The sequence below is a fragment of the Chlorocebus sabaeus genome, chromosome 6 (assembly GCF_047675955.1).
Source record: "Chlorocebus sabaeus isolate Y175 chromosome 6, mChlSab1.0.hap1, whole genome shotgun sequence".
Taxonomy (NCBI): Eukaryota; Metazoa; Chordata; class Mammalia; order Primates; family Cercopithecidae; genus Chlorocebus; species Chlorocebus sabaeus.
The window spans coordinates 53,491,792-53,506,168 of NC_132909.1; the positions used below are offsets into that span (position 1 = coordinate 53,491,792).

A 14,377-nucleotide genomic window follows, 5' to 3' on the forward strand; every position below is an offset into this window, starting at 1 on the left:
TACCTGGGAGGCTGAGGCAGGAGAATCGCTTAAACACGGAGGTGGAGGTTGCAGTGAGCCACGATCACGCCACTGCACTCCAGCCTGGGTGACAGAGTGAGACTCTGTCTCAAAAAAGAAAAAAAAAAAAAGGCAAAAAGAAAAAGCTTGGTTTGGGAGGCCAAGCTGGGCCGATCACTTAAGGTCAAGAGTTTGAGACTAGCCTGGCCAACATGGTAAAACCCCGTCTCTACCAAAAATACAAAAATTAGCCAGGCATGGTGGTGTGCACCTGTAACCCCAGCTGCTCTGGAGGCTGAGGCAGGAGAATTGCTTGAACCTGGGAGCCCGAGGTTGCAGTGAGCGGAGATCACACCACTGTACTCCAGCTTGGGTGACAGAGCAAGACTCCATCTCAAGAAAAAAAGAAAAAGTCCTGGGGTGGGGTGAGTCATAGGTAAAGAACTTGGGTCACCAGAATGAGTGGGAGTGGGGAGGAGGGAAAAAGAAGAATGACTACAGCTGCCTTTTATGGAGTCCGATTAAGGTTGGGCCATTCACAGAGAGATTTCAGGGAGAGATTAACTCAACTCATGTAATGCCCTCTACCGCAGCTCGGCAGTGTGGGAGCACATTCAGCCCCATTTTCCAGATGAGTACACTAAGTCAGAGAACAGAAGAAATGTACTCAAGTTAACAGCCTGAGTTCAGGAGTTTGAGACCAGCCTGGCCAACATGGTGAAACCCTATCTCTACTAAAAATACAAAAATCAGCCGGGAGTGGTGGTGCGCACCTGTAATCCCAGCTACTCAGGAGGCTGAGGCAGGAGAATCACTTGAAACCAGGAGGTAGAGGTTGCAGTGAGCCGAGATCACACCATTGCACTCTAACCTGGGCATTGCAGCAAGACTCCATCTAAAAAATATATATATATAAATAGATAAAAGAAAAATTAGGCTGTCATGGTGGTGGGTGCCTGTAATTCCAGCTGCTCAGGAGGCTGAGGCACAAGAATCGCTTGGACCCAGGAGGTGGAGGGTGCAGTGAGCCAAGATCACGTCGCTGCACTCCAGCCTGGGCAACAGAGCGAGATCCTGTCTCAAAAAGAAAAAAGAGACAGAGAGGGAAAAAAAAAGAAGATGCAGTTCCTTTAGGGAGGACACGTCCACACTCAGCTTCAGGCAGATTCCATGCAGTCTCTTTTTTCCTAAAGACACAAGGCCCCAAAATAATCTAGCAGAGAACTGAGCCAGGGACAAGGACTTCAGAGGTAAGAGGACACTCTGTACTTGTCTGCCTGCACCCTTGATCTTAAGCATATTTGTTTCCTCAATAAGGTCTAGACATATCTATGGGCAGTTAAGGGTGTGTGTGGGTATGTCCGTGAACTTTTGTGCGTCAATACACACACGCCTGTGTTTCTGTCGTTAAACATACACTCCTGTGCATTTCTGTGGTTAAATCTGTGGGCAGGTCCATTGGTGAGTATGGATTCTGTTTGCCTTTGGAATTTCCAGTATTTTGGGGGGTCAATTCCTGGGGTTGCACATTTGTAGGTGTATATTCAGGGAACTATGGGTGCCTCTGTAGAAGATCTATTGGGAACGTGTGTGTTTAGTTTGGGGAGGATTAATGTCTGTGTGTACATCTGAGAGTAAGAGCTTGTTTATATCATTGCTGTTCCGTTATCTTTTTTTTTTTTTTTTTTTTTTTTTTGTTGAGACGGAGTCTCGCTCTGTCGCCCAGGCTGGAGTGCAGTGGCCAGATCTCAGCTCACTGCAAGCACCTCCCGGGTTTACACCATTCTCCTGCCTCAGGCTCCCGAGTAGCTGGGACTACAGGTGCCCGCCACCTCGCCCGGCTAGTTTTTTCTATTTTTTAGTAGAGATGGGGTTTCACCATGTTAGCCAGGATGGTCTCGATCTCCTGACCTCGTGATCCGCCCGTCTCAGCCTCCCAAAGTGCTGGGATTACAGGCTTGAGCTACCGTACCTGGCCTTTTTTTTTTGAGACAGAGTTTTGCTCTTGTTGCCCAGGCTGGAGTGCAATGGTGCCATCTCGGCTCACCTCAACCAACCTCCATCTCCCGGGTTCAAGCGATTCTCCTGTCTCAGACTCAGGAGTAGCTGGGATTACAGGCATGTGCCACCATGCCTGGCTAATTTTGTATTTTTAGTAGAGGCAGGGTGTCTCCATGTTGAGGCTGGTCTTGAACTCCTGACCTCAGGTGATCCACCCACTTCAGCCTCCCAAAATGCTGGGATTACAGGCGTGAGTCACCATGCCCAGCCAAATGTTTCTTGGTTTAAGCAAAACAACAATGACCATCTAGTATTGGTCATGGTTCCACAGATTGGCTGGGCTCAGTTGGGAAGTTCTTCTGCTCCGTGATATGTTGCCTGGGGCTGCAGTCATTTGAAGACCCCACTGGGCTGGACCTTCTAAGTGGTTTGTTTTCATGGCTGAGAGCTGATGCTGTCTGTTGACTGGGAGCTTTGCTGGTGCTGTTAACTGGAGCTCTTGACCCTCCTCCACGTAGCTTGGGCTTCTCACAGTGTGGCAGATGGATTCCTAAAAGGAGCACTCCAAACCCCCAAAAGGGGAAGCTCCAGATGTTCTCAGGCTCCACTTAAGGAATCCCACAAGACCATTTCTGCCATGTCTTAAAATGCTTAAAGCAAGTCACATGGCCAAGCCCAGATTCAAGGTGAGGGGAAGCAGATTCTACCTTTCAATGGAAGGGAAGATTTGTGGCTGTTACAACTCCACTGCAGCTACCTTGTCATTGCCACATGCAACAAAACTGATTATGCCTCGTTAATGTCCCCTAACACCCAGTCCACCTTGAAACCCCCCATTATTTCTAATATATATTGTTATAACTGGTTTATTTGAACATAAGAACATATGGTTTACCCATCTGGTGGCTTTTTCCTTAAAGCTTTTGTTTTATTATTATTATTATTATTATTATTATTATTATTATTGTTATTTTGAGATGGAGTCTCTCTTTGTTGCCCAGGCTGGAGGTCATGGTGTTTCACCATGTTGGCCAGGCTGGTCTTGAACTCTTGACCTTGTGATCCACCTGCCTCGGCCTCCTAAAGTGCTGGGATTACAGGCGTGAGCCACCGCACCTGGCCTTTATGGCATGATTTTCAAGGGAATATGTGACTAGAAACAGAACCACAAAACCCCCCTGCAATTACTAAATTAAAAGAAAAGGAAAGAAAAGAAAATGATGCTGTTGCAGGGCCAAATAACTGGTGGTATGTTTGTAAGAAGGTGGGTCTCGGAGGGTCCGGGGGTTTGTGTGAAGATGCTGTTGAAGTGTATCTCTGAGGCTGCACATCCCTGAGGGAGCATACCAGCAGTGGGTAAGGGCTTGGAAATGGCTGCATCTGGGTGTGTAGGATAGGTTTAGGGTGGATGAGTCTGACCATGAGTAACTCTGACCGTGGGTCAGCGTGGCGTTAGTGACAAGGGTGTGTGGTTCCAGATAGAAGTGTTCTAAAAAAGACAAAGAAAAAAGCTCACCTTCCTCTTCTATCTTCTCCCTGGGAAGCCAGCTCCTGAAGTCCCAGGAAGGGGCCAGGTCTTCAGTTGCAGTGACCCTGATCCGTTGAGGGCCCTTCTGCTGGAAATAGGAGTTTCTGGAAGCCGGGCGGTGACCCTGGTTCTGTCCCTCAGGCCACACTCACAGAGAGTGAGTTTCATTTATTTGAAACGCAATCATCCAGAAATACAATTGTTTTTTGTTCCACACCTTACTTTTTCTTCCACCTGATGCTCACAAATAGTTTCCTTTTGCTTGTGTGACGGGAATGAAGCAGATTGACATCGGCCCTGGTTGAGAATCTGCAGGGGAGAGGCAGACAAGTCTGAACATGTTGCTCACCTCCTGTCCAGGGTGGACAATTGAGGTGAAAGGGCTTCCTTGGGGAGCAGGTATCTGATCCTCAGTTACCCCTTCCCACAATGATGTATGAAGGATATGGAGACCACAGCACTCAGCACTATATCCTAGTGGCTAAGTCCTCTGACTTTGAAGCAACATGGTCCGGGGTCAAATCCCAGCTGTGCTACTTATCAGCTGCATTACACTGGGAATGTACTTAGACTCTCTGTGTCTCAATTTTCTTCACTGTAAAATGTGGATACTTACAAGATAGCACTACCCAGTGTGGAAATATGATGTGAGTCATGTGTGTAATTTTAAGTTGTTTTTTTTTTTTGAGATGGAGTCTTGCTCTGTTGCCCAGGTTGGAGTGCAGTGAGTTAGGGTTTCATTGGTTTTTTTGTGTTTTTTCGTTGTTTTTGTTGTCATTGTTGTTTTTGTTTTGAGATGAAGTCTCACTCTGTCGCCTAGGTGATGTGCAGTGGCATGATCTGGGCTCACTGCAGCTTCTACCTTCTGGGCTCAACCAATTCTCCTGCCTCAGCCTCCAGAGCAGCTGGGATTACAGGTGCCCACCATCAAGCCTGGCTAATTTTTGTATTTTTAGTAGAGATGGGACTTCACTATATTGGCCAGGCTGGTCTCAAACTCCTGACCTCAAATAATCTGCCCACCTTGGCCTCCCAAAGTGCTGGGATTATAGGCATGAGCCACTGCGCCCGGCACTTTTTTATTTTTACATTGACAAAACATTGTATATGTTTATGATGTACAAGATGATGTTTCGAAATTTGTAAACATTGTGAAATGTGTAAATTGAGCTAATTAACATACATATTATTGGCTGGGCGCGGTGGCTCACGCCTGTAATCCTAGCACTTTGGGAGGCCGAGACGGGCAGATCACAAGGTCAGGCGTTTGAGACCAGCCTGGCCAACATGATGAAACCTTGTCTCTACTAAAAATACAAAAATTAGTTGGGCATGGTGGCGAGTGCCTGTAATCCCAGCTACTTGGGAGGTTGAGGCAGGAGAATCATTTGAACCCAGGAGGTGGAGGTTGCAGTGAGCCGAGATTGCGCCATTGCACTCCAGCCTAGGTGACGGGATAAGACTCCTTCTCAAAAACAGAACAAAACATATATATTACTTCAAATACTTTTTTTTTTGAGAACCCCCAAAATCTACTCTCTTATCAGTTTCCAAGTACAGTCAGCTCTCTATCCTGTGTCTCTATTTGTTTTTGGGCAAATAGGGCAGAGAGCCTTCCTGCACCCACTTGTTGTTGTTGTTTTTTTTTTTCTTGAGAAGGAGTCTCACTCTATCCTGGAGTGCTGTGGTGCGGTCTTGGCTCACTACAACCTCCACCTCCTGGGTTTAAGTAATTCTTGTGCTTCAGCCTCCCGAGTAGCTGGGATGACAGGCACCCACCACCATGCCTAGCTAATTTTTTTTTTTTGTAGTAGAGATGGGGTTTCACCATATTGGCCAGGCTGGTCTCGAACTCCTGGTCTCAAGTGATCCACCCGCCTTGGCCTCCCAAAGTGCTGGGATTACAGGCGTGAGCCTCTGTGTCCAGCCCATGCCCACTTCTTAACTGCCTTCAGTTCAACAGTCCTTATGGTAAAGGGGCATATTTTGGCATGGCATAGCCTGGTTCCCCACATCTGTTTGTTCACAGAGCTCTAAGGGTATTGGGGGGTAGGGCCTCCAGTAAGTGATTACTATAAGTGATAGCAGGTGTTGTATGAAGGAAATATAGTATTTGGGGCTGAGGGTGAGGGAAGAAGATGGGGGTAATCTCTAGGTGTTTGGGCCAAATAAGTGGATGTTGGAATCATTCAGCAAGAGAGAGGAAAAGCGGCGCCTAGAGCAGTGATCAGCTCCGTTGCACCCATGTTAGGCTTGGAGTCGGTCAGCTATCTCCAAAGGGCTAGCTGAGTATTTGATTCTGGAGGGGTCTGGAGTTATAGGTTTGGATGTTCCAAGTGCAAGGGAGGTCATTGAAACCATGCAGTGGCCAGGGAGGATGCCTGGTGAGCATGATCTAAAAGGGCTGAGATGCCTGTAATCCCTGGCTAATTTGTGTATTTTTAGTAGAGATGGGGTTTCACCATGTTGGCCAGGCTGGTCTTGAACTCCTGACCTTAAATGATCCGCCCACCTCGGCCTCCCAAAATGCTGGAATTACAGGTGAGTCACTGCGTCCGGCCAACCTGTGTAATTTTTCATGCTAGGTCTGATAAAGAGGTGGATAGTCATAGAAAAGTAGAATTGGGTTAAACAAAACAAAACAAAATAATAATAATAATTAAAAAAGGATCTTCTGCCAGGAAAATGGGAGAACTTAGCCAGGTCTGTTTGTTCAGATTCTTCTCTCTGTCCTGTGTCTTCAGAGATAAGATGTTCCTCTCCTCCAGAGATAGGGAGGGCTGCTCTCACATGAGAGACTTACAACCTCCTTTAGGAGAGAAAAGAAAAACGTGAGAATAACCTTCATGCCTTGGATATTTTTTTCAAGTGCCAAGGTGCTTGTTTATTACTAAGAACTTATGATATGCCTGGCCCTGAGCTGGCCTTCCAGGGCATAATTATTTTCTAATAACCACATTTCAGAGGCTTGTTGGGAAAATTGCCTCTTTAATTCATCCGATATTTAATAAAGATGACTGTCTTTCATTCATCCATCCATCTTCTATTCATCCATCTATTCACCCACTCATTCCTCCATCCATCCACCCACCCATTCATCCATTCACCGATCCATTCATTCATCCACTCACCCGTTCATTCATTCACTCATCCATCTATCCATTCATGCACTCACTCACCCACCTCTTCTTCCATCCAAGCAGCCATCTTTCATTCATCCATCCATCTTCTATTCATCCATCTATTCATCCATTCATTCTTCCATCCATCCACCCACCCATCCATCCACTCATCAATCCATCTCTCTGCTCATGCATCCATCTATCTGCCTGTCCACTCATCCACCATCCGTTCATTCATCCAGCAAATAGGCATTAAATGCTCAGTTTGCCCAAATATATCTACTCGAACTCTCTGCAAGGTCTGTGAAGCAGAATGATCACCTGGGGTCTTGTTAGACATGAAGAATCTCAGCAGGACCTTCTGTATCAGAATCTGCATTTTAACAAATGATTCCCATGTGAATCAAATCTTGAGGGATACTGCTATAAACATTACCAATATTGACAAGAGTTGTAAAGATTGGGAGGAAGCATGGTCAATGCTGGCATACACTGGTGACTCCATAAATGGTAGCGCTACTATTTTCAATTTTAATTATTGTAACTTCCAGAAATGGGCAGATCGGCACTAGACTAGCTCTTTTTTTGTTTGTTTGGGACAGAGTTTTGCTCTTGTCCCTTAGGCTGGAATGCAACGGCACGATCTCAGCTCACTGCAACTTCCTTCTCCCAAGTTCAAGTGATTCTCCTGCCTCAACCTCCCGAGTAGCTGAGATTACAGGCGCCCGCCATCATGCCCAGCTAATTTTTGTATTTTTAGTAGAGACGGGGTTTCACCATGTTGGCCAGGCTGGTCTTGAGCTCCTGACCTCAGGTGATCCACCCGCCTCGGCCTCCCAAAGTGCTGGGATTTACAGGGGTGAGCCACCGTGCCCGGCCTAGACTAGCTCTTTGTTTGCAAGGTTTGTTTGCAATTTGGGGTCTTATTCAGGGATGACTTACAGAGGATTGCCTCTTCTGAAGTATAATTGTGGCTCTGAGTTTTCTAAATCACTGAAGAGGTAACACCGATCCTTTCTCCTCTCTCTCCTCTCCCCAGGAGGAATTACTCATCTGGACACCAGACTCCTGCTAAGCCTGGCTGCAGCCACAGAAATCCTGGGTGGTCACCATGTACCCACATCTCAGCCTTCTGCAGAAGACCTGTGCCCTAATATACCCATCTCCTGTGGGAGAACCCCGGGGATACGCTCACTGTCCAGAGTCAGGAACATGAGTGATGCTTCTTTGGACACAAAGAGGCAGCCAAACAAGAGAAAACTGATCAGAAGGGCACCATTCAGCCCAGTTCCTTCAAGGTCACCTGCGAGGTCAGAGGGTCCTATGACTTCCTGGAGGCTGGACGCCAGAGGCCAGGGATGGGACCCCGGAGGCCCCAGGACCCCAGTGTATCCCGTGCCCTCTGAGCAGTCACACCCTGCACACTCAGGACTGCAGCACCGGCCACGTTCCCCCACCAGGACAGGAGACAGTAAGTCCTTGCCTTTTTAATCATCTAACTAGACATTGGCCCTGCCAGTGTTTAATTGTCTTTGATTCTTTATTCATTGGTCTAGTAGACGTTGAAACTGTGCCTGATGCCAGAGGATGGGCAAATTATGCCAGAGGATGGGCAAATTGGTTGCAGCTTCACACAGTTCAGAGTCAACCAGTGAAGAGAAGTTTGAAACAAATTGTCACAATAAAACAGGATGATGCAGAGGATGAGAGAAGAATGTAGCATTCAGGCAAGTAGGCTGAACCTAGGGAAAGAGAATCAGGAGTTAACCAGCAAAGATGGCGTCCACATGATGTAAGGGTTTAGTGGATGTTTCTTCTTCTTCCACCTCCTTTTTTTTTTTTTTTTTTTGGACGGATTCTTGCTGTCGCCAGGCTGGAGTGCAGTGGCAGGATCTCAGTTCACTGCAACCTCGGCCTGGTTAACCCCTCTCGGCAGTGAGCCAAGATGGCGTCACTGCACTCCAGCCTGGGTGACAGAGCAAGACCCTGTTTAAAAAAAAAAAAAAAGGCCAGGCACGGTGGCTTACACCTGTAATCCCAGCACTTTGGGAGGCCGAGGCGGGTGGATCACCTGAGGTCGGGAATTCGAGACCATCCTGGCCAACATGGAGAAACCCGGTCTCTACTAAAAATACAAAAAATTAGCCAGACGTGGTGGCGAATGGCTGTAATCCCAGCTACTCAGGAGGCTGAGGAAGGAGAATCGCTTGAATCCGGGAGGCGGAGGTTGCAGTGAGCGGAGATCGCGCCATTGCACTTCAGCCTGGGCAACAAGAGCGAAACGCCATGTGGAAAAAAAAAAAAAAAGAGAGAGAGAGAGATAGCACAAAGCAAACACTTAACACAATGCCTGGTTCACTGAAAGCATCAGGTGGAGGATGCCTCTTTTAAGTCATTTGCTGGAGACCCTCCAAGTCACTACCTCCTGGACCCAAATGTGCTCTTTGCATATTTCAGGAGAGCTCAGGAGAGCACCTTAGCCTTCTGGGCTTTCCCGGTCTGGCCCCACGGGAACGCTTCCTTGCTGCCCTTCCCAGCCGCTTCTGTGAACACTCGAGATTCACAGCCGGTCATGATGTTACCTGAGTTGGCTAACACCACAGGTGTGTGCCCAGGAGACCATGAAGAGCAGTAGGGCGAGGCTGTCATGAGGCCAACTGTGCAATGAGAAGGGGTCCTCCCAGCAACTGGGAAGTGCCATACAGATTCTGCTGGGGAACTGGAGGAAGTACGAGTCAGCTCCCGCCTGGCCAGCCAATAAGAGCAGGGTGAGGTGTTGGCACTGGACATTTGGGAGTGTACGTGCCACCAGCTCCTGTCATCTGCTTTGTTTCCAAACTCAAAGGGTGAAGCGGGCATGTCTTGTGGACACTAACTTCCTTCATTCATTCCCTCGCTTGTTTGGCAAATATTTATTGAGCATCTGCTGGGTGGTAATGCCTGTGTCAAACACCCATGGGATGTACAGTAAACAACGTGGTCAGGGCTTCTGCCCTTGCCAAGGCAGAAAATTAAGAAGATAAAGATTGTAAAAAAATCTATGCAGCTGCAGGTGGTGGCATGTGCCTCTAGTCCTAGCTACTTTGGAGGCTGAGGTGGGAGGATCCCTTGAACTCAGAAGTTAGAGGCTGTAGTTTGTGATCATTGCTTGTGGATAGCCACTGCACTGCAGCCTGGGCAACATAGCAAGACCCCATCTTTTTTTTTTTTCTTTTTTCTTTTTTGAGACGGAGTTTCACTCTTGTGGCCCAGGCTGGAATGCAATGGCGTGATCTCGGCTCACCACAACCTCCGCCTCCCGGGTTCAAGCGATTCTCCTGCCTCAGCCTCCCCAGTAGCTGGGATGACAGGCATGTACGACTATGCCTGGCTGATTTTGTATTTTTAGTAGAAATGGGGTTCTTCCATGTTGGTCAGGCTGATCTTGAACGCCTGACCTCAGGTGATCTGCTTCCCTCGGCCTCCCAAAGTGCTGGGATTACAGGCGGAGGTTGCAGTGGGCTGAGATCACACCATTGCACTCCAGCCTGGGCAACGAGAGTGAAACTCTATCTCAGTAAATAAATAAATAAATAAATAAATAAATAAATAAATACATCTATAGAGGGCATGTAATTTTGTTACATGCATAAATTGTATAGTGGTGAAGTCAGGGCTTTTGGGGTATCCATCACCCCAATAATGTACATCATAGCCATTAAGTAGTTTCTCATCACCCTACCATGTCTGCTCTCTCATTCCACTCTCTACATCCACATGAACACATTTTTTAGCATCCACATGTGAGTAAGAACATGCAATATTTGACTGTGTGTCTGACCTGTTTCATTTAAGATAATGACCTTCAGTTCCATCCCTGTTGCAGCAAAAGACATGGTTTCATGGCTCAAAGACCTTTTTTATGGCTGTGTAGTATTCCACTATGTATATGTACCACATTTTCTGTAGCCCGTCCTCTGTGGATGGACATTGAGGCTGATTTCTTATGTTTGCTATTGCGCGTAGTGCTGTGATAAACCTACAAGTGAAGGTAACTGTTTGTTTGTTTGTTTTGAGACAGAGTCTTGCTCTGTCACCCAGGCTGGAGTGCAGTGGCATGATCTCAGCTCACTGTAACCTCTGTCTCCCGGGTTCAAGCGATTCAAGTGCCACTGCACTCCTGCCTAGGCGACAGAGCGAGGCTCCGTCTCAAACAAAAACAAAAACAAAAATTTAGCTTGATTTAATCTGTCTACAATATGTTCATGGATCAAAATAACACATTGTACTCTGTAAATACATACAATATGTGTCAGTTAAACTTCTATTTTATTTTATTTACTTATTTATTTTAGACGGAGTTTTTTTGCTCTTGTCGACCAGACTGGAGTGCAGTGGTGCAATCTCGGCTCACCGCAACTTCCGCTTCCTGGATTCAAGCGATTCTCCTTCCTCAGCCTCCTGAATAGCTGGGATTACAGGCACGCGCCACCACGCCTGGCTAATTTTTTTATTTTTATTTTTATTATTTTTTTAAATCTTAACAGAATGCCAGAATTTATTTTAGTCTTTGAACTTGAATAATTTTGGGGGTCTTCTTTCTTAATATTGCTTCATTGCCACATAATGTATCTGTTTTATTCAGTCTTATTTGGGTTGCAATATGTGATATAATTTATTCCTGTCATTGTTTTAAACTTACCAATTAGAATGAATTCAAATTTAATTAATAGAAAATTTCACCCACATTTAACTAGAGATAAATGAGAAGTAATTATAGAAACCAAAGCTTTTCTAGCCTGAGAGAAAAGAAAATAAAGAGAGCATTCAACCCAAAACATAATGAATCATCTCTTCTACATGGGAAGTCTGTCCTGATACTATAGTTTAAAAACAGACTGTCTAAAATGCATGTTTATGTAAAGGCACGTTGCAACTATTTCATTTTTCTATTCAGAGACGATTCACTATTAATTATATGAAACCCTGTGGTGGCTTAATTAGCAGGCAACAATGGATTGGCTTTTAGATTGTGCAGTTAGAAAATTCTGGTACTTGGCCGGGCGCGGTGGCTCACGCCTGTAATCCCAGCACTTTGGGAGGCCGAGGCGGGCGGATCACAAGGTCAGGAGATCGAGACCATGGTGAAACCCCGTCTCTACTAAAAAATAGAAAAAAATTAGCCGGGCGCAGTGGCGGGCGCCTGTAGTCCCAGCTACTAGGGAGGCTGAGGTAGGAGAATAGCGTGAACCCGGGAGGCAGAGCTTGCAGTGAGCCGAGATTGCGCCACTGCACTCTAGCCTGGGCGACAGAGTGAGACTCCATCTCAAAAATAAATAAATAAATAAAAAAATTAAAAAAAATAAAAAAAAATAAAAATAGAAAATTCTGGTACTTTTCAGTTTCTAACTTGAAAGCTAGAATTTTTTTTTGTCTTTGAACATGAGTAATTTGTGGGTTCTTCTTTTTTAATATTGCTTCCTTGTCACATAATGTATATGTGACATAACATAACTGTAGCCAAATTTTCTCTGGTCTAGGAGGCAGGGTTTCACTTTGTTGGTCAGGCTGGTCTCAAACTCCCGACCTCAGGTGATCCACCCACCTCGGCCTCCCAAAGTGCTGGGAGTAGATTAGAAATTTTTTAGTTAAATTGTCAACATCTTAGGGAATTGTTAACTCTGAAGATTTCACGTGATTAGTTAGATATTTGGTTATTCCAGTGTCTGCAGCACTGGGGAGAGTGTGCTCACTGGGGTCATTTTTTGGGGTTCAGAGTTTCCTGAAATGCTCTCATCCAGGGTCCCGCTCAGCTCCCTGGTCCAGCTCAGCTCCCTCCTCAACTTCTTCCTCTACTCACTCAGAACATCTTGGTTTCCTCTCTCCTTGAAATAGCTTGTGGATTTTTGCCAGGCGCACGGACTCACACCTGTAATTCCAGCACTTTGGGAGGCGTAGGCAGGCAGATCACATGAGGTCAGGAGTTCGAGACTAGCCTGGCCAACATGGTGAAACTCCGTCTCTACTAAAAATACAAAAATTAGTTGGGCGTGGTGGTGCGTGCCTGTAATCCCAGCTACTCAGGAGACTGAGGAGGAGAACCGCTTGAATCTGGGAGGCGGAGGTTGCAGTGAGCCAAGATTGCACCACTGCACTGCAGCCTAAGTGACAGAGCGAGACTCTGTCTCAACAACAACAACAACAAAAATAGCTTGAGGGTTTTTTCCAAAGTAACAGCTCTCTCTTCTAGATATTAGTTAAGAAGTCCAGGTGGTGTGCTGGCTCACACCCATAATCCCAGTACTTTAGGAGCCCGAGGCAGGTGGATTTGCTTCAGTCCAGGAGTTCGAGACCAGCCTGGGCAACATGGCAAAACTCCATCTCTTCAAAAAAACCCACAAAATTTAGCCAGGGATGGTGGCATGCACCTGTAGTCCCAGCTACTCATGAGGCTGAGGTGGGAGGATGGCTTAAGACTGAGAGGTCGAGGTTGCATTGAGCTATGGTCACACTGCTGCATTCCAGCCTGGGTGACAGAGGGAGACCCTGTCTCAAAATATTAAAACAAAAGCAATGCCCAGTGGCAGGTTCACTTACTATTATGAAATCCAAACAGAAAAGTCCAACTTATCTGACTCTGCAGAGATCAGTAAAAGCCTCTTTGAAGTGACTTCACATAAACAACAAAAATTCATTTGGAGGTCGGGCACAGTGGCGCACGCGTGTAATCCTAGCACTTTGGGAGGACGAAGTGGGAGGATTGCTTGAGGCCAAGAGTTCAAGACCAACCTGGCCAACATAGCAAAACTTCACCTCTATAAAAGAAAAAACAATTGAAAAAAAAAAGGCTGGGCACAGTGACTCACGCCTATAATCCCAGCACTTTGGGAGGCCGAGGCGGGTGGATCAAGAGGTCAGGAGTTTGAGACCAGCCTGGCCAACACGGTGAAACCCTGTCTCTACTAAAAATACAAAAATTACCCGGGCGTGGTGGCGCACGCCTGTAATCCCAGCTACTCAGGAGGCTGAGGCAGGAGAATCACTTGAACCTGGGAAGTGGTGGTTGCAGTGAGCCGAGATCGTGCCTGTGCACTCCAGCCTGGGCAACAAGAGCGAAACTCCGTCTCAAAAACAAACAAACAAACAAACAAAAAGAAAAAATTAGCCAGGTGTGGTGGCGGGCGCCTGTGGTCCCAGCTACTCGGCAGGCTGAGGCAGAGAATCGCTTGAACCTGGGAGGCGGAGCTTGCAGTGAGCAGAGATCGCACCAGTGCACTCCAGCCTGGGCAACAGAGTGAGACTCTGTCTCAAACAAAACAAAACAAAGCAAAAAAACCCTCAGTGTCACTGACACACGGCTTTCTCCCAGGTGGCCGCTTGTTTTTTCAAAGCATGCAAGCCAAGAAGGAGTTAGATGGAGTGCAGTGAGAAGGAAATCGCAATCTTTTGTAACCTAATCACAAAAGTGACACACTATTGCTTTTGCCAGTTTCTGTTCCTTAGAACTGAGTCATTAGGTTCAGCCCACACCGGAGGCAAGGCATATTAGGCGATTCTCGCAGTGCTATAAAGAAATACCTGAGACTGGGTAATTTATTTCTTTATTTCTTATTTTTGTTTATTTATTTATTTATTTTTGAGACAGAGTTTCACTCTTGTTGCCCAGGCTGGAGTGCAATGGCATGATCTTGGCTCACTGCAACCTCTGCTTCCCGGGGCTCACGCGATTTTCCTGCCTCAGACTCCC

General features: G+C 46.5%; 1 protein-coding gene across 1 annotated transcript in view; it reads left to right on the forward strand.

Moving 5' to 3' along the window:
- The window catches only part of LOC119621835 (uncharacterized), a 61,080-nt gene that overhangs the window by 18,285 nt on the left and 28,418 nt on the right, over window positions 1-14,377 (forward strand). The window contains exon 2 of the mRNA XM_037992073.2: window positions 7,691-8,122. Coding sequence (XP_037848001.2) covers window positions 7,691-8,122 — 432 coding nt within the window. The remainder of the gene's footprint in view (window positions 1-7,690; window positions 8,123-14,377) is intronic.